The sequence below is a fragment of the Solanum dulcamara genome, chromosome 3 (genome assembly GCF_947179165.1).
Source record: "Solanum dulcamara chromosome 3, daSolDulc1.2, whole genome shotgun sequence".
Lineage (NCBI taxonomy): Eukaryota > Viridiplantae > Streptophyta > Magnoliopsida > Solanales > Solanaceae > Solanum > Solanum dulcamara.
Window position 1 is genome coordinate 81,819,586 of NC_077239.1, and position 20,302 is coordinate 81,839,887.

General features: G+C 32.7%; 1 protein-coding gene, 1 long non-coding RNA gene and 1 pseudogene across 2 annotated transcripts; all 3 read left to right on the forward strand.

Annotated features, from left to right (window-relative positions):
* The first annotated feature begins 3,571 nt into the window (after positions 1-3,571).
* LOC129883362 (uncharacterized) lies at positions 3,572-4,991 on the forward strand. Its single transcript, XR_008765906.1, has 2 exons — positions 3,572-3,727; positions 4,700-4,991. It is a non-coding gene; the product is annotated as an uncharacterized LOC129883362 (long non-coding RNA).
* A 5,296-nt stretch (positions 4,992-10,287) lies between these two features.
* Positions 10,288-12,262, forward strand: LOC129883356 (geraniol 8-hydroxylase-like). Its single transcript, XM_055958008.1, has 3 exons — positions 10,288-10,922; positions 11,024-11,308; positions 11,472-12,262. Exons 1-3 carry the CDS (start codon positions 10,323-10,325, stop codon positions 12,075-12,077), a joined length of 1,491 nt encoding a protein of 496 aa, XP_055813983.1. The 5' UTR covers positions 10,288-10,322; the 3' UTR covers positions 12,078-12,262.
* Positions 12,263-16,505: 4,243 nt separating this feature from the next.
* LOC129883746 (geraniol 8-hydroxylase-like) lies at positions 16,506-20,077 on the forward strand (annotated as a pseudogene).
* Positions 20,078-20,302: the final 225 nt, after the last annotated feature.

Sequence of the window (20,302 nt, forward strand, 5' to 3'; positions counted from 1 at the left end):
ACGTACTGACGCCATTTGGCCTGCATCATTTTATGATGCAGAGACAGGTACCAGAGATCATCAATTGGTGCACCGTTGATTATCTACACACTTCCAGCTATATTGTCTCCTTTATTTTGATTGTTGGTAGCCATGAGCTTGTCATTGGCACCTTCTAGACTTTCATAGAGGCTTCATAGACTAGAGTGTGGGGAGGTTGGACTGTTATTTTGAGGAATCCTATTATACTTATTTTGTTGAGTTGAACATGTTTGGCCTTCGGCCCCCATATTGTAAATGGCATGTTATGATTGAGCCTTCCTTTGAGTGTATGTGACTGAATGATGGAGTGATTGAATCAGGTGGTTCGCTTGAAGGTCAGAAATGACTTTCAAGTGCCGGTCACGTCTAGGGTACCCTCCCGAAGCGTGACAATGATATCAGTGACTAATGAATAGTTCTTCAAGTGAGGAATTACATATATAATAACATGGTATCATTAAGCAATGATCAGTCCTTCAAGTATAAATCCTATACTGACATTATACCATCACAAATATTGAATGATACCATTATATATATATATATATATATATATATATATATATATATATATATATATATAATATGGTAGCATCATAAAGATTTTCTTAAGTCATTCGATATTACATGAATAATACTACCACAATATATTTGTATATTATGGGTTTGATTTTTAAGGTTCTCGACACTAATTTTATAATATTTTAAGGAATTTTTTTTTAAAATATATCATCGAAACATTTAGAAAAAGACTCATCCATTCATGTCAATCTCTTTTTTACTGATCAAATAAATAGGGAGAAATTACCTAAATAAGGAAAAATTACCCAAAATGCCCATTTATGACTTTTCTAAAAGTTCAATGATATATTTAAAGTGTTTCCTACTTTTAAAATTATGTGTACAAATTTAACATTTATTGAAAATTTGCGAGTTTTCACATCTACATAGAAAAACATATGTATCAAGTATATAGTCTGAGTAGTATGATTGGAGCTTCATCTCGGCGCTTAATTAATTAGGCCACTATCTAAAAATAAGTTTTTTCTTTATTCTTTTTACATAACTTAAATGGAAGTCGATTAATATTTTGATGATTTTTTTTATTATTATCAAATATTGATAATATTGTTCAAGTATTAGTCGGAGCAATAATTTAAAGTCAAGAGTTAAACGTAATTATAAAGAGAAATTGATCTTCACAAGTTGTAAGTTCATATCCTCATCTCTTGTGCTCCTTTTCTCTTTTTTTTTTCTTTTTTTGCATTCGATATATTTATTGGAATTGTAATTAATTTAGATTATGCAGAGTAAATTCGTATATGTATGGTTCCATATACAAACTTGATGCATAATGCTAGTTGAGTTAGGATTCACATTCTAGCCTAGTCATGATTTATCAAATAATTTGTAATCTAGTAGCCGCCAAAATAAATAAGAATCTAGACTAATGATCTTGTTGTTATAAAATAAATTAACTTAATAAAATAAGAAGGAGCAGATGAGAGAATTTCTTGTATTTCTTTTCATTCCGCGCTATCTTATTTATAGATAGAAGATAATAATTAAGGGAGGGACATCCTGGACATCCACTTTCTTTTACTTGTTACATAGAGTCCAATTGTTACAAGGAAGTTAAATTGTTCTAGGAGACTATTTAAGGATTGCCGTGTGGATTTATCATACTTGATTAATAAGTGATTGAACAAATTTTTAAGAAGTATGTCACACTTATTTATACTTTTTTTCTATTAATTTTATTTCTCATACTTCTTTTTTAAGTTCATACAGCTTTAACGTCTAATTAGATCGAAAATCATTCAAGTTAAAAAAAAACTCGTTGTTTTTTCTTTTCTTATAATTTAATTGAAGCAGCAGTCCAAACTCTCGAAAAGGAAAAAAATTTCTAAAATATACATGTGACTATCCTAGAATTTCAAAACGTAGTTAATGCAGGTTTATGGTATACAGTGAAGTAGGATTATAATACCAATATTTGTAGAGATTGAATAGCTTGATTGGACTATATTGAATTTCTAACATAAATAATTTTTTTCTTGAATGTAGTTGCATGTATTCGATGCATTATTATTATATTAAGAAAATGGCGAAATCCATCGGTGATCTCAAAGTTGGCACCAACTTTCATTTAGACACTTAAATCAGGAGATGCTCATTTTAGACACCTCAAGTAAGAGTCGAATGTGTCATCTTGACACTTTTTACACAGTTGGCACCTTGCGTGTTTTCTTAAAATGTTATTGATTCATGGATCCTTTCATTCATGAAGTCCAAATAAATTATCAAAAAAAAAACTATTTAATTCAAGCATGAAACTTTATGGATTTTCATATCATGATTCTAATTGCATAGATTATTAAATATTTGAAGTTTAATCACCTATCTTATGTTAGTTTATGTTGGCTCTTAAATGCATTAAAAAAAAATTTGATTAATGAAAGGTCCTTATATGAAGACATAAAAATGTTTTAAAGTATTTTGATTATATTATGATCTCTCATGCCTAAAGTATTTTGATCATAATTATTTCTCTCATGACTAAATTATTTTGATTATATTATGTTCTCTCATGACTAAAGTATTTTGATCATGTTCTAAAGTATTTTGATCATATTCTAAAAGTATTTTGATCATGTTCTCTCATGACTAAAGTATTTTTATCATATTCTAAAAGATTTTGATCATGTTCTAAAAGTATTTTGATCATGTTCTCTCATGCCTAAAGATTTTGATCATGTTCTAAAGTATTTTGATCATGTTCTAAAGTATTTTGATCATGTTCTAAAAGTATTTTGATTATGTTCTCTCATGCCTAAAGTAATTTGGGCATAACTTTTCATAGGATGGTCCAAATTAGGTGATTCAAATTTCTGAATAACCACAACATCATTACCTACAACTTTCATGAAGAACATATCTTAAGATTCAGATTTTAAGTAGATCAAATAAATTGATCTTTGCAAGACATAGTGCTGTGACGGAATGGAGTATTTGTAGAATAAAATTCATATCTCGATGTAGAATGATCCAAATTAGGTGATTCAAATTTCTGAGTAACCACAACATCATTACCTACAACTTTCATGAAGAACACATCTTAAGATTTGGAGTTTAAGTAGATCAAATAAATTGATCTTTGCAAGACATAGTGCTGTGACGGAATGGAGTGTTTGTAGAATAAAATTCATATCTCGATGTAGAATGCTCCAAATCGGATGATTCTTGAACTAACTGAAACTAGACTTCTATATCCAATTCTTATGAAGACACTAAATTCTAATAAGGAATTTATCTTATTCAAACGCAGCTTCGAAAACGGATATTCCGTTAAAAGAGATTTCATCTCACCTACCATAGAAAGATCTAGAACCATTTGACATCATCCATGACATCAAAATTCTCCATTGAATTTTCAAGATCATCCTTTATGATTATGTTTATTTATGGTTAGATCCCTCCTCCACACCTATAAATACCCACCTTATTTCCCCATTTTATTCATCAAGCTTTCTTAAGCATTTCTTCTCTCTATATACTTCTTCTCAAATATAGTTTTAGTTTTAGTAGTATAAAAATACTACTCCGGTTATTCTTATACTCCGGGTAGTACACAAAATGCTTCGGCGAGAAGAAAAGGCTAGGGGTCCAAGAGTGTTCCAATTCGAAGTAAAGCTTCCGATTTAAGGTATGTAAGGTTTTCATAGCATTGGATTGAGTTCGTCCATGCGCCCAATATTTAAATTTATTATAATTGAGTTATAGTTGAGTTTTATCCAAATCTTGAATTCTAAATGAAATAATTCTTCTTCTATTGAGTTTGATATATTTATGCATTAATATTATTATTGTTGTTATCTCTCATATTATTGAAATTATTGTTCATGGCTACTTTCCCATGAATCCTAATTGATTTGATGTTCATGAATATTTTTATACATATTTTGAGTAAAGATGTTGGCTTTTTAATATTTTTATTGATAAAAAGAGTGATATGAATTAATATTATATATGTATTTTATTGAGTTTTGAAAGAGCAAAAGAATTGAGTTTAAATGATTTTTTGAGTAAATGATGTTTTGAGAAAGATGTTTTGATGAGATGTAAATGATGTTTTCGAAGTATAATAATTGATGAAGAGGTAATGAGATGAGTTTGATGATTTAAATTAAAGTCCAATGAGACTAGATGATTAGTTTAATATGAGCACATATTTTGGGAGTAGTATTGAGCACCGAGTTGGGTAAGAGTTTAATTGACTCAAACCCCAGAACTACGTAGCCAGCGTAGGATGGAGGCTATGCCTCTTAAGTCCCAAAAAGAGGACTTTGATGAGTGGATCCAAGATGGTGATGTCCTTTACCCTGGCAAGGTATTGGATGGATGTGGCAACGACATCGCTTCGTTGTATCATCGCTAGCTCATAAGTGATGGTTGTCGGTTAGAGAAACTCCCAACTAAGTAAGCATTGCTTATTACTATTATTTTTATTATTATATTTTAAACTTGCATTACATATTGATGTTGAGATGATGTTGAGTTCTGAGATGAGTTTTCTTGAGAGGAGTTTCTTGATATCTGTCCTTACCTTCCTGCCATTTTACATACTCGTACATTCCACGTACTGATGTCATTCGACCTGCATCGTTTTATGATGCAGATACAAGTGTTAGAGATCCTTAACAGGCGCATCGTTGAAGATCATTTCTTTTCAGCTATTTGGTGAGTCCTTCTTTTATTCGAAGGAACTCCTTATTCTTTTATTATTGTTAAGTGTGATGTTTCTTTTAAGGTAGCCATGGACATGTCATTGGCACCATCTAAGAGTATTAGAGGCTTCATAGACAGAGTTTGATGATGTAATCCGAGTAGTTCTCCTTAGAAACTACTTCTTCTAAGAATTATCATTTTTTTTCTTTTAATATTGATGATGACAAGCCCACATTAGTATTCTTAAGTCTTCCGCTGATGAACAAATGAGTAATGAGATCAAGTGGTTCTCTCGGAAGCCAGAGATGGTTTCTGAGTGCCGGCCACGCCTAGGGTACCCTCCCGGGGCGTGACACACATGTCATCAAATTATTGGTCATTTTTTCTATTCAAAAGTCATTATTTGATAATTATTTTTGATATATATATATATGTCACACGTCTTTATTTAATTCGCTTCTTTTGACACGTCAGGCGAGTGTATTACACACACTTAATATATTTTGGTGATTGTCAAAAAAGTGTCAAGATGACACATTCGACCCTTACTTGAGGTGTCTAAAATTAACATCTCCTGATTTAAGTGTCTAAGTAAAAGTTGGTGCCAACTTTAGGAGGTCACCGATGAGTTTCGCCTAAGAAAATATAATGTGCTTGTTTAAAATGCCTTTCAAGTTTACTTGAGAAAATAATAAATGTTACAAGACTTATTTTGCCCATTATGGGTGGTTATTGAATAGTTAATTTATTAACTCAATTTTATTTTGACATGTACTAATTTATTCCATATTCCCACAATTTAATTAAGTAGATGCAACATATAGTAATTTAGCTTTTGCAGTTGCGGAAGTAGTTTTGTAGTTTGGAATCCGCCCTTTTTTAAAAAAAAAAAAGAAGTTAATGGTTGAGTGCCACGTAGTAAATCAAATTCGATGAAAACAAAAAGAAAAAAAAAGAGAATAATTGGAATTCAGTTGTGGATCTCAATCCAAAGGTACTTTGTAGAGCTAAGAGAATTTTATTTATTTTCTTTGATTTTGTTAATTGAATTATAACTTCTATTTTTTTAGATAATTACAAAATGTTATAGGCCTAATTGGCGCGGGTATTGAATGACCAATGACATAAATACTTAGACAATTTGAAGAAGCCGTCAGAAAAGGAAAATCAATAGATGAAGCTGATATTTTCCATTTTCCGTACTTGCAATGCCTTATTAAAGAAACCTTAAGAATGTATCCATTGTTATGTCGGAAAAAGACAATTTAAAATTAATTTAAATTTTTAGAAAAGAGAGTCATCACTTAATTTTTAAGGAAAATCAAAAGACCTTAATTTTAAAGATCCTAAAAGATTTAAGTCTTAAAATTAGAGAAAAATTGGTAAGAGGTTCTTATTTCCACTTTGAAAAGGTGCTAACATTCAAAGTGGCCGCTAACGCGCGGTTATCCGACGATTTGAAAAATTATTTAACTAACTTTTGAAAATATTAATTTAAAAGGAAATGAAGACTTTAATTTTTTATTTTTTTTAAAATGATCAAATTTAAACATTGAAAACAATATACATGTATAAAAAAGGTAAAAAATTATCAAATTACTAAATAAGGTAGAAAATCATTTAAAGAGTACATTAACATAAATTGATTTATCTTTAGGAAAATCTAATTAAGTTAAAACAAACTAAAATTAATATCTAAGCAAGTATAAATAATATAAGTAAATAAATTATTACAACCCAAATCAATATAAATAAACAATAAATAACACATGAAAATATGGTCCGATACTTAGTTTCTGTACGTCTGGACTAAGTTGTTGGGTCATCTGCGTTTTGGGCCTTAAGCCTAATTCCACTGTATATCGCAGCTGTTTATACACTATATATCGGACTATATATACTCTGTATATAGTGTATACAATATTATTTGTATATCGAACTGTATACACACTGTATACCACGTATTTGTTTCCTGTATATGCTATATATCAGAATTTATATACACTGTATATCAGTATATATAACATTGTTTTCTTGCATATCAGACTATATATATACTGTATATCAGTATATACAACACTATTTTCCACCTGTATTCCATGTATACATCCCAATATCAATATTCAAACCATGAATATTAGCTTACTTTAAAGTGGTATTCATAAGACCAAAGAAAAAGAAATATATAGAGAAGTCCTACTCTTCCGCGGTGATTTGCAACTCTTCCGCATACAAAGAAGTCTTTGTCTCCAAGTGGTGATGTACAGGTCTTCCTCATATGAAGAAGTCTTCGTCTCCAAGTGCCGAGACAAAAAATTTCATATTTGCATGATTGTGATCAAAGTTTGACTACATATTCATGATAAAATTTCAATAAGTGTTCCAACGATTCAAAAATAAAGCAAAGCTCTTGAGTTGACGAAAGTGAGGAGAAAATCAGAGAACTATATTTTTTTTATATAAGATTTTGTAAAGATTGTAATTCTTGCACAAATTATTGAAATAAGATATTATTACTTATTGCTATTTTTCTTTTCTTGGTTTTTATTTTTTATAAACGAAAAATAAGTGATTTACAAATTTGGCTCGCCCACTAGAACAATCTTTATCTTTTATCTCCTCTTCAAAGTTTAAAAATATCAGTATGACCAAAATGAATATAAACCCCAAATCCGATGCTTTTGAGCAGAGGTGTACATGGACTGGGTTGGTTCGAATTTTTTACAAACCAAACCAAATCATTTGTGTCGGGTTATTAAATCTATAAACCAAACCAAACCAATAAAAGTCGGGTTTTTCGATATCAATTTTTCTCGGGTTTTTCGGATTTTTCATAGTATCTAATAAAAAGTACAGAGCAGTGCTTCTTAAAAAGAGTTCTAGTACAAAATATCAACATATAAGATGGAGACAGAACACTATTTGAAGTTTTAACTTTATAATATAACTTTATAAGATGAACTTTTTTTGTATATAATTTAAATGGGCTTCTCAAGTCCAAATCTAAATGTAAGAAAGAAAACAAAAATTATAAAAAAAATTTAAAAAATATTTATAAATTACATTTTAATAAATATTTTTATGTATAACATAATTTAAAAGTAGTATATCTATAATTGGGTCGGTTTGGGTTCGGTTTGATTTTTTTTAGTTAAAACCAAACCAACCCTATAATGCTCGGTTTTTTTTTCCAAACACCAAACCAAGTCAAACCAAACCACTAGTCGATTTTTTTTCCCGGTTTGGTTCGGTTTGTCGGTTTGGTGCGGTTTATCGATTTGCCCTGTACAACCCTACTTTTGAGGATGTTGACCACAGTGAACCAACATTGTTCGAACCATTCTCAATGTTACTAGTGGTAATTCAGGACATATTCTCCGACCATCATCAATTGGAATCAATTCCAAATTTTTTGCTCGTACATCTACGATCTTCCCATAAAGCTGGATCTCAGCCAACCACCCACACATTAACTAGAACTGTGAGCACGGGTATCAAATTCACCCCATGAAAATAATATCCGTCCAAATTTGGACTGTTGAACAGGATATATATTAGTTGTGATCACTCATAGAAGAACTAGTTGGAAATTTAAAACTTCCAGAGATTAGTATAGTTCTAATTTGTATGTTGAATGATTTTAAAGTGATTTTCTTTTTTTCTTTAGTAATTTTAAAAATAAATATATAAATTGAATGACCATATATATATATGAAATTAACTTGAAATCTTATAGGGGAAACTTCTAGTCTCTTTCTTCACACAACGCAAGTCAATACTACCTCTCGTCCTATATAAGTGATTTCTAGTATTATTATTTTTTAGTTCAAAAGTGATATTTTTTTGAAAATTAATTAGTTTTTTTTCTTTAGAAACTACCCTTATCTACAATAAAAATAGTTATTATAGACCAAAAAGGTTCCTCAAAAGTTAGGCTTTTAGTAATTACTTTACACATCCATTTTCAGACTAGGCCAAATAACAATCAAATCAAATCATATTGTATTAAGTAGCAAGATGATAGACGTAACTAGGACTATAAATAGTTTATGGGTACACCTAATAATTCTTACCAAATTTAGGAGGTTTTTTTTTATGGAAAAACTATGCAAAATAGATCAATTGTGAAACTATTTATCCAAATTGGATCCAATCCAAACTATTTATCCTTAATAGACTCATGACCCAAATTATTTACCCTCTTACTCCAATTTCTCCCTTTTAATTTCGTGCAAGACGTCATGCAGTCGTCAACATCACTACTCCTCTTTGATACTATCAAAATATATTATATTTTGATGGTATCAAGCAGTTTCGCTAAAGTACTATCTCTTCATTCTTGATACCACCAGAGTATATATATACTCTCATGGTATCAAACGTGTATTTACGCTAGTGCCCCTTCTCTTGTTCCTCTTTGATACCATCAGAGTATATTATACTTGGATGATATCAAACAATTTCTTCTTGATACCATCTCAGAGTATAATATATATTTCTTCTTGATACCATCTCAGAGTATAATATATACTCTGATGGTATCAAGAAGGAAGAGACAATGTTTCAGCTAAACTACTTGATATCATCAGAGTATATTATATACTCTCATGGTATCAAATACGCGAGATAATTAAAAACAAGGGGTATGAAAGTAATGGCGTATCCAATAATAAATAATTTTCTTTTGGGGGTATAACAATAATTATCCCATTTTTCATTAGGTATATAGCTATTATTAAAAATAGGTTGAATAGATTAAACCCCCTCCTAATTTGGACAGTTTTATTGAGCACACACCTAAAACTTATATTGCTTAATTATCCTTTTCGACTTGATAATTTAATAATCACGATCCCCTAGGACGCAGACAATCCATGCAAGTGTGGCACATGGCTAAAATAAATAGTGTTTTAACTGTTATGAAGATTTGGCTCCAAAAAAGATCAAAGAAAGAAAAACATAGTTGAAACAAATAATCATTTTATCTAAAGAATTTTTTTTGAAAAAAAAAAACAGTGTATATAAAAAATAACGAACAAAGAGTAACACAATTAGAATAAATAAATCCTTATATTAATTATGTGAAAATTAATAGTTGAAAAATATCCTACTTAAAAAAGAACCAAATAACAATAAATGGGATTTGATCACTTGACTAGGAGTAAAGACCAACTCTCAACCAGTGCACCATTCAATCTATTTTGACCATGAGTGCCTTAAGATAATACTAGATATATTTTAAAAATTATACAAATGATATATCAAGTTTAATAAGATGACCATGAGTTCACCTGACCCAATTTTTACGCCTAACTTCGCTACTGATTTCTCTATCCTTAACTAAAGATTTATGATTTAAATCTTGAAAATGAAGAAAATCTTGATAGAAGAGAGCTCTCCTTTCTAGACTCTACACGCCGCGAATCTAGATTTAATAGTGACTATCAACTATTAGATTATTTTTGAAAGGTCATGCAACACATATAAATTGGAAGAGCTTGCAACTTTCTTACACATCAACTTTGTGAATAGTATCAAAGTTAGAAGGAAGAGAGTGAGAGATCAAAAGCATAATGGATTACCATACACTTGTGATGGGATCAATTTTTGCCTTGATCAGTTTTGTTTATATCATAGCAAGAATATGCAGCATAGGAAGCAAAAAACTTCCACCAGGACCATCCCCATGGCCAATTATTGGAAGTCTTCACTTGTTAGGTGCAAAACCCCATGTATCACTGGCTAATCTTGCAAAAATTTATGGTCCAATTATGAGTTTAAAATTAGGACAAATAACTATAGTGGTAATTTCTTCATCAGCCATGGCAAAACAAGTCCTTCAAAAACAAGACTTAGCCTTTTCTTCTAGATTTATCCCTAATGCCCTTCAAATACAAAACTATTGCAGATTTTCTGTGTCATGGCTTCCAGTTTGTCCTCCATGGCGAACGCTTAGGAGAATATTGAACAAAAATATTGTCTTGTTCAATAGGATTGATGCAAATCAACGTCTAAGGTCTCAAAAGGTGAAACAATTGATTACTTATTGTGATAAATGTTGTCAAGAAGGTAGAGTTGTGGATATAGGTCTAGTTGCTTTCAAGACTAGTCTCAATTTGTTGTCAAACACCCTTTTCTCTAAGGATTTGGTTGACCCTTTGTCGGATTCAAAGGTAGAGTTGAAGAATTTGATTGTTTAATAACGTATTAGTTGAGTAACCTCGACCCCTTAATTTTACTACAATGTTGATATAACTGATTTAAAAATTTAAAGGTTGAGTTGAAGGATGTGATCTGGGGCATCATACATGAGGCTGGGAAGATCAACCTAGTGGATATTTTCCCCATACTTGAAAAAATTGACCCACAAAGAATAAGGTATCGCACAAACATCCATTTTGCAAAGTTGTTTAAACTTTTTGGTGATTTGATCAATGAGCGGTTGGAGGAAAAGAAAAAGAACCATAGTGAAAAAAGTGACGTTTTGGAAACGTTTCTCGATCACGCTGCAGAAAATTCTAAAGAGTTCGATGAGAATTACATAAAATCCACGTTTCTGGTTCGTGCGTTCTTCTCCTTATCCTTTAAACTTTATAGATTGTAAATTTCATCCTTTTCTCTTATTGATAGCTAGTTGTATTTGATGCATTGTATAGGATAACATGATGTGCCAATTTAAAATGCATTTTAAGTTTATTTGAGATAGTGACAAAATATTACAGGATTTATTTATTGGTGGTATTGATACAACTACAAGCACATTAGAATGGGCAATGGCAGAAACAGTTAGACAACCAGAAATTATGAGGAAAGCCCAAGCTGAGCTTGCAGAAGTCGTTGGAAAAGGAAAGCCAATAGAAGAAGCTGATGTATCCCGACTCCCTTACTTGCAATTTATTGTCAAAGAAACATTAAGAATGCATCCTCCAGCTCCATTCTTAATCCCTCGCATAGTAGACCAAGATGTTGAATTGTGTGACTATATCATCCCGAAGGGTTCACGGGTACTAGTCAATGTGTGGGCGATTGGTCGAGATTCTACTTTTTGGGAGGAACCTTTGGTGTTTAAGCCTGAGAGATTTAAGAGTTTAAAATTGGATGTGCAAGGAAAAAATTTTGAATTGCTTCCATTTGGTGCTGGCCGAAGAATATGCCCTGGCTTGCCACTAGCATTGGGAATTATCCCAGTAATGTTGGGTTCGATTTTGAATTCATTCAATTGGAAACTTGAGGCCGGCATTGAGCCAAAAGACTTAGACATGGATGAGAAATTTGGTTTCATCACGCCCAAAGCTCATCCATTACGAGTTATTCCATCTCCTCTTTGATATTGTTGGTTGGTTGGTAAATACTTATTTATACTCGAATTTACGCCAAATCATATATCTGACATTCAATATGGATTCTTATTAAAGAATAATAATAAGTCATCGCAAGAATGAATTATCTATCTTTCTACCACTGTTGAAGTATGTGCCAAACAAATAGGAAATGATCAGTTCTTGGACTGTTTGTTAACATTTAATTACAGTCTGAAGTGTATATTTTTATGCAGAAATAAAATTTGGATAAATATACCTTATAACTTAAAACATGAAAGAGAACTCCAGTAGAATGTGTTGAGTATTATTTATCACTCAAATTCGTGGTATATGTCGCTCAAATTTGATGTATCTGCTCGCTCAATTTCATTGTATCTGTTCGCTCAATTTAATTAGATGCACTGTATTTATTAGTTCAACCTAACTATATCAACATTGTCTCAATTTTACTGAATATACTGATTTTAGGACAAATTGCCTTGAATCAATATATATTTTCAACTTTTTAAAGTATATATATAGATGTAACAAATATCTCCCATCAGATATATCGTGCTTAGAAAAATTTGCTCTCGAAGTTCATAATATTTTGTGAGATTTCTTTTGTTTCTTAAATTTGTGGATTCAAAGTTTGTGGACCTAAAAGGAGGATCCATTAATTTGTGGGGGAAAAAAAGCCCAGCTTATGAAAAAAAGTCAATTTGATTAATTTTTAAAATTAAATTGTATTATTTTAGCACAATATTATAAAGTAAAAAAATAAATACTCAAAAACTATACGAAAATTACTATAAGTTGCAATTTTTTTCATATTAATATGATAGAAAAATATATCTAAAAATGATAATCAAAGTTTTTGATTCTCAAAAAGGACACCATGTCAACTAAAATTGGGACGGAGGGAGTATCTCTTATTAAAAAAATAACTTATTTACTGTCACGCTCCGGGAGGGTACCCTAGACGCAACCGGCACTCAGAAACCATTTCTGGCTCCCAAGCGAACCACATAGCCTGATCACACATCCGTTCATTCATTCATTCAGCGGAAAGTTTAAAAATAAAGAATAATTTAGCGGGCAACTCAAATCACCCATCCAACTCAAAGAATACATTTTTAGACAAAGACCAATCATATACCATACAATCCAATCCAATCATGTACAATACAATCCAATCATGTACAATACAATTAAATCATTCAATCCCATTTCAATCATATACTGTTAACTCGAAGTCAATCACATATCATCTAATCCAATCAACTCATATATCCATCCAAATCATGTACAATTCGATCCAGTCCAATCTACTCACAATTCATCTAACCCAATCCTATTATATACACTCAACTCAACATTCAACTCAACAATCAGCTCAAAGGACTCAACTCAGTAAATATGCAAATTAAATTATGCAACATTTTACAATTCAACTCAAAGGACTCAACTCAATAAATATGTAACAACTCACTCAAGTGTCCTAAGTCTAACAAGAAATAGTTTAGACAGGACTAACTCATAAGCATATAGCAACTCACTCAAATGCCCTAAGTCTAACAAGAAATAGTTTAGACAGGACCAACTCGTAAACCACTCAACTCAACTGACTCGGAGCACTATCAAGACCTAAATGGGAGTTTCTCTTATCCGACAACCATCACCTATGAGCCGGTAATAGTACAACAATCAGACGTTGTTGCCACGTCCATCCATACCTTGCCAGGGCATGAACGCCTCCCTAATCATGGATACCATCGATTAGTCAAGTCCTATCATTTCAGGACAATTAAATGGGAAACATCTGACTTTAACGGTTCGATCCCATGGGAAGCATCCGACTTTAACGGTTCTATCCCTACCTACGTTGGCGGCGTAGTTTCTGGGGTTCGAGTATGGACTATACTCTTACCCGCTTCGGTGCTCGATACTCCTCTCATGACTCCATGCTCATAAGACTCCCTCCAATCATCTCAAACAAGCCCTCACGGCTCGTTTCATGTGGAACATTACCACCTCATCAACTCTGTTCTCATTTTAACTCAATTAAGTCATAATGACAAGTCTCATTTAGGACCTTGTCCACTCGTCAATTCCATCCTCAAATCAACTCAATCAAGCCTCATTTAGATAAGCATTTATGACATCTCCTCAAGACTCATCACAACTCTATGGCTTTTAGCCCAACAACTCAAGTGGAGTAACACATTCAAGAAAATTCACTTATGCAACATAATCACATGGTTAAAGAGATCAATAAGATATATTAACAAGTAAAAATGCTCAACTCATTTATAATCAAAATACTCGTGTTTAAAATAATTAAAAGACCCCTCAAACTCAACTCATGTTTAGACTCTTTTTTAAATCATAGATGAAAATAATCATTTCTCAAACTCAAAAATAGTGTATAAATAGTTTCTGCAAAAATGCTCACAAATCATTTATTTAAAACTCCTTCTCAAAAGATCCTTTATTTTCAAAATACTTATAAGACTCCAATCAACTCAGATTATGCAAATCACATATCACATAATCACATTAGACTCCAATCCGCTCCATCACATAACATCCTCATCAATATACCTCTTCATCAATCATTCTATACATATTAAATAAGCACCATTCACGTCGTCACTCACATCGTCATCAAATATTATCATTTACATCATCATTAAACATTATCATCACATCATTGTCAAGTATCCTCATCACATCAATCATCAAACATCTACTCCAAAATCCTTATTTTTGTCCTATGTTCATTTTATAGAAGCAAAGGGACATTCTTAACTAACCAATTCATTCTTTTCATTCCAATTAATACATATATACACACAACTATCCATCTCAACCTCAAGACATTTATGACAAGAAATCTCATCTTGGGTTCATGTGAATGAAATATGAACCCATACTCTCAACAAAACTCAACTCAAGAATATCGTCAATACCTATAAATCTATATACAAAGATACATTTGTAGTTAATAATATGAAAAATAACTATTTAGTAACTCAAGTCATTAAAATCATCAATCAACCATTTGTATCTAAAAACATTCCATAGTTTAGGGAGAACTTTCAAGAAAACCTTTCTAGAAGGTGCAACTCTTTCACAACTCCTAACCAACACATCTATGGGCATATGGAAGAACTCAATCCATATTTTAGGTTAGCCTTACATACCTTGTTTGAAGACTTTGAAGAAACCTTGACGTTAGGTCTTTAATGAAAGGCTTGAATTCTTGAAGCTCTTGAAGGCGATCTTTGTTGGAGATGGATTTGGAGAAGAAGAAGAAGGAGATGAAGAAGAGAGAGTTTTCTAGGGCTTTTCTAGAGAGAGAGTGGGGCTGAAAATATCATCCCAAATGCTCAAGGATGATACATATATAATTTGGGACAAATTCCCAAATTGCCCCTCCTTAAATGTTCTGAAAAATAGGCTAAAACGCCCTTGGCGCGATAGTGGCGTGTCGCGCCCTTGCAGCGCCAGGTCGATTACGCCTAAAAACCTGCACATCGATTAGTGGCGCGCCGCGCCAAAGACCAAACTACTGAGGCACATTCTTGGCGCGATAGTGGCGCGTCGCGCCCTTACAGCGCCAAGGCCATATTTTCTGGGTTCTGGAAATTGGCTTGAAAACTCTGCACACCTCGTAGTGGCGCGCTGCGCCAGGGGCCAAACTACTGAGGCTTGTTCCTGGCGCGATAGTGGCGCATCGCGCCAGGCCCAGATTCCAAGCAGTTGCACCCTAGGCCTAAAATTTCTATTGTGCTAGTCTGTAGTAAAATGGACATAATCTTTGACTCCGAACTCCAAAAATTTCAATCTTGGTGGCGTTGGAAAGAAGACTCAAAGGCCTTTAATTTGGTAGGTCGTGGGCCACCCAGTTCTTCATATTTCAAAAGATAGGGTCGTTAGAAGTCGACCCCTTATATGAACTCATCCTAAAACTTAGCCACGACGAATCTTTTGGACTTAGCTTGGTTCTAAGGATCCCTTATGACCCCACATCACCTCTAGCACTCTTTAATTACTTAGGAATTGATCCTAACTCATGTGTAGAATTACAAGTCCTCCGATCCGAGTCTACCCACACGTGAAGAAATGTTCGAGTCTTTGCGAAAAAAATTTCGGGGTGTCACATTTACCTTTTTAATTTGTTTAAAAAGGAATAACTCTTTTTCCGTTTTTGAAATATTTTTTTTAAACTTTTTACGTGGCATGTTTAATATCATAAAATTAAAGAATATTTTGGTATACTTGACATAATTTTAATTTATGACCACAAAATTGAAAATTTTCTTTATTTTCTTAAATTTCATGTCAAATTAACCTAAGGTTATTTTTTTTAAATGGAGGGAGTATTATTATTAACTAAAGAGGAATGTATACAATCATCTTTTCAAAGTTAAAGGAAGGGTGTGTGAGAGAATGGATCACTCTACACTTGTGTTTGGATCAATTTTTGCCTTGAGTTTCCTTGGTATTATATCAAAAATATGCAGAAGAGGGAGCAAAAAACTTCCACCAGGTCCATCACCATGGCCAATTATTGGAAATATTCACTTGTTGGGTGCACAACCCCATGTATCACTAGCCAATCTTGCAAAAATCTATGGTCCAATTATGAGTTTAAAACTAGGACAATTAACAACAGTGGTCATTTCTTCATCAACCGTAGCTAAACAAGCCCTTAAAAATCAAGATCAAGCTTTTTCAACGTCTAGATTTATTCCTAATGCCGTTCAAGCACACAACCATTCCCAATTTTCTGTGGGATGGCTTCCTGTTTGTCCTCAATGGAGAATATTGAACACAAATATCTTGTCTTCCAATAGGCTTGATGCAAATCAACATCTCATATCTCAAAAAGTGAAAGAATTGATTGCTTATTGTACAAAATGTAGTGAAGAGGGTAAAGTTGTGGATATAGGTGAAGTTGTTTTCAAGACTAGTCTCAATTTGTTGTCAAACACCCTTTTCTCCAAGGGTTTGGCCGACCCTTTTTCGGATTCAAAGGTAGAGTTCAAAGAGGTTATAAGGATTGTCATTGCTGAGATGGGAAAGCCGAATCTAGTGAATTTTTTCTCCATACTTGAAAAGATTGATCTTCAAGGACTAAGGCATTGTACAACTATTTATTTTGGTAAGTTATTTGAACTTTTTGATGATTTGATCAACGAGCCATTGGAAGAAAAGAAAAGGGTTCATAGTGAAATAAGTGATGTCTAGGGCTGGGCATTCGGTATTCGGTTCGGTATTTTCAAAGTTTGGGTTCGATAATTCGGTAATCGGTAATTCAAAGTATATACCAAATACCGAACTTTCAAACTTCGGTTCGGTAATTCGGTAATCGGTAAATCAAAATTCGGTTCGGTACGGTATTCGGTAATCCCATAGTGAAGTCAAAAGATGTGAAGATTTCATTTAAAAGCATGAGAAAAATTGTAATGTATCAACTTTTAGCTACTGTAATATTCACATTAGCAACAATAATTATTCTATTCTGGAGAAGAGGGGCTTGCCATATAATATAGTCCCACACAACAGTATTTATTATCTTCAGCAATAGCAAGTAGCAACCTATATAATTTTATTGTTGTGTCGATAGTGTGAGATTCCCTGCAATCTCCAATTTTATAATCCAGGCAGAAAACAAGCACTCAACTCTCACACTTGTCTTGAAATATCAATCAATTTATCAAATTTCAAGAATATATACCAACATATTAAATCCTCTGGTTCTTCGTCTAAGCTTCATTTATATCATCAAAATTTGTTAAATTTGTAACTACACAAAGAAAAACCACATCATCAAACTCAAATTTGTCGAAGATTGCTAAAAATAAGAGCAGCCCGTGTTTTTCAAGAGGACGGGAACCAAGAAAACCAAAGAAGATCATAAGGCCTCCTTGATGTTGAAGGTTCTTGATCTATTTGAAAACTTCATAATCTATTTGAAATGTTATTTAGGGTACGCGTATTATTTGGGGGAAAAATAGAGACAGAATGTGAAGGAAGAATGGAAGAGGAAGAGGAAGAGAAGAAGCAAAGAGAACTTACCTTCAAGTGAAGCGGATGGCGGCGTGAAGCGGTGAAGGTGAAAGCGGAGTGAAGCAGTGAAGCTGATGCAGCAGTTTCTGCCATTACTATTGCTGTAGAGAAGCATAGGAACCCTTGTTCAATTGGGCTAGATGTAGTGAATGTAAAACATACTTAATTGGGCTGTTAAGGACTGGGCTGGACTTCAAGTTAAATTATAGGAATGGGCTTATAGCCCTTTATGTTTAAAATTCATCTTTTAGGAGGCCCAACAGAAATAATTTCGGTATTCGGTATTTACCGAATACCGAACGGGAAAATTATAAATACCGAAACCGAAATCAAAATACCGAAATATTAAATTTTGGTACCGAATACCGAACCGAAGTACCGAATACCGAATACCGAAATACCGAAATAGTCGGTTCGGTCCGGTAATTCGGTTTCCGGTATTTTATGCCCACCCCTAGTGATGTCTTGAAAGTGTTTCTCAATATTTGTGAAGAGAACCTGTTGGGTTTAATTGATAGTTTGAATGGAAAATTGAGGAAAAAAGAAGTAGAGAGAAAAATGATATGTTTTCTCTTACTTTATTAAATAAGCTTTGGTCCCACATAGGTGGTGGAAATGAAAAGTCTCCTACTTAAAAGTAGAAGCACTCCGATAATCTTTTTGGACCAAATTTCCTTTAAATTTTAATTAATTAATATTATTTAAATTCAGAATGTTCCATACGAAATTTCTGAAATAACATCTTCTTCTTCTTCTTTCTGCACTTCCTAAAACTCGTGTGATATACAACCATCAAGTAGTTCGCAGTCACCATAATTTCCAGGTTTGTATTCTCTTCTCATTAATTTATGAATTTAAGCTTTTATTTATATGTCATCAATGTAGCTCCTCTTCAGTTATTAACTTAATCCTTTTTTTTTTCCAATCAAAAGTTAAAATCATTTTAGAAAGAGAACGTCATGCATTTGTTCAAGATGATTTAATCAATTTATGTTATATGTCAGATTATTTGTTATGTGGTGATGAAGTGTGAAGTGATCTAATCCTAATAGTTAATTAATGTTATAGGACCTATTTAGTGCGGGCACTAATACAATTACAAGCACATTGGAATGGGCAATCGCAGAAATACTTGAACAACCTGAGATTATGAAAAAAGTTCAAGCCGAGCTTGCAGAAATTATTGGGAAAGGAAAATTAATAGAAGAACCTGATGTTTCTCGACTCCCTTACTTGCAATGCATAATCAAAGAAACATTAAGATTGCACCCATCTGTTCCATTCTTAAGCCCGCACAAAGTGGAGCAAGATGTTGAATTCTATGGTTACATTGTCCCAAAGGGCTCACAGGTATGGTAGTAAAGTTATCTCAATTTGGGTACATTCCAAGTGATCAGTTCATCTTACAGTTGGATAATTTTGAGCTAATTATGTGGTTCGAATTGAACCATATAAAAATGATCGATTTTCTCTTAAACTTTTTTTTCACAATTCAAATAAATTGTATTTACCAATTTTTCAGATAGTAGTTTTGACTTTTTAAAATACCTTTTCTTAAAATTGTTTTTATGTAATTTCTTCATTTATTAATTAGCCTTCTGTTGACTTGTCCAAACTTAGACAAACACACTCATTAGACACTCTTACTTATAGGTACTAGTCAATGTGTGGGAGATTGGCCGAGATTCTATCCTTTGGGAGGATTCTTTAGAGTTCAAACCTGAGAGGTTTTGACATTCAAATCTGGACATGCGAGGGCAAAATTTTGAACTAATCCTATTTGGTGCAGACCGAAGAATATGCCCCTGCTTGCAGTCATGTTGGGCTCACTCTTGAATTCCTTTAATTGGAAACTTGAGGTTAGGCCAGAAGACTTAGACATGAAGGAGAAATTTGGTTTGGCTTTAGCCAAAGCCCATCCTTTACGAGCTATTCCATCTCCTTTTTGATGTTTCTCGAATTATATGATTTACTTGGATCGTTTAAAAGAATTTTTTAAAAAAATTGTATTGATGGCTTTCGTTATTATGGTATATTCTTTGATCATTATAGCAAAAAAATATAATTGACACAGAGTCTTGTGAGATTATTTTGTTGTTTCGTAAATTTGTGGATTCAAAGTTACGTTTGTGGATCAAAAAGGAAGATCCACTAATTTGTGAAACAAAACGAAG

Bases quoted from the DNA above. Each gene is read 5' to 3' on its own strand.
- LOC129883356 (XM_055958008.1), top strand. From the start codon at position 10,323: ATGGATTACCATACACTTGTGATGGGATCAATTTTTGCCTTGATCAGT. The intron at 10,923-11,023 runs GTAGAGTTGAAG...AAAAATTTAAAG, and splicing joins ACCCTTTGTCGGATTCAAAG to GTTGAGTTGAAGGATGTGAT. The intron at 11,309-11,471 runs GTTCGTGCGTTC...AAAATATTACAG, and splicing joins ACATAAAATCCACGTTTCTG to GATTTATTTATTGGTGGTAT.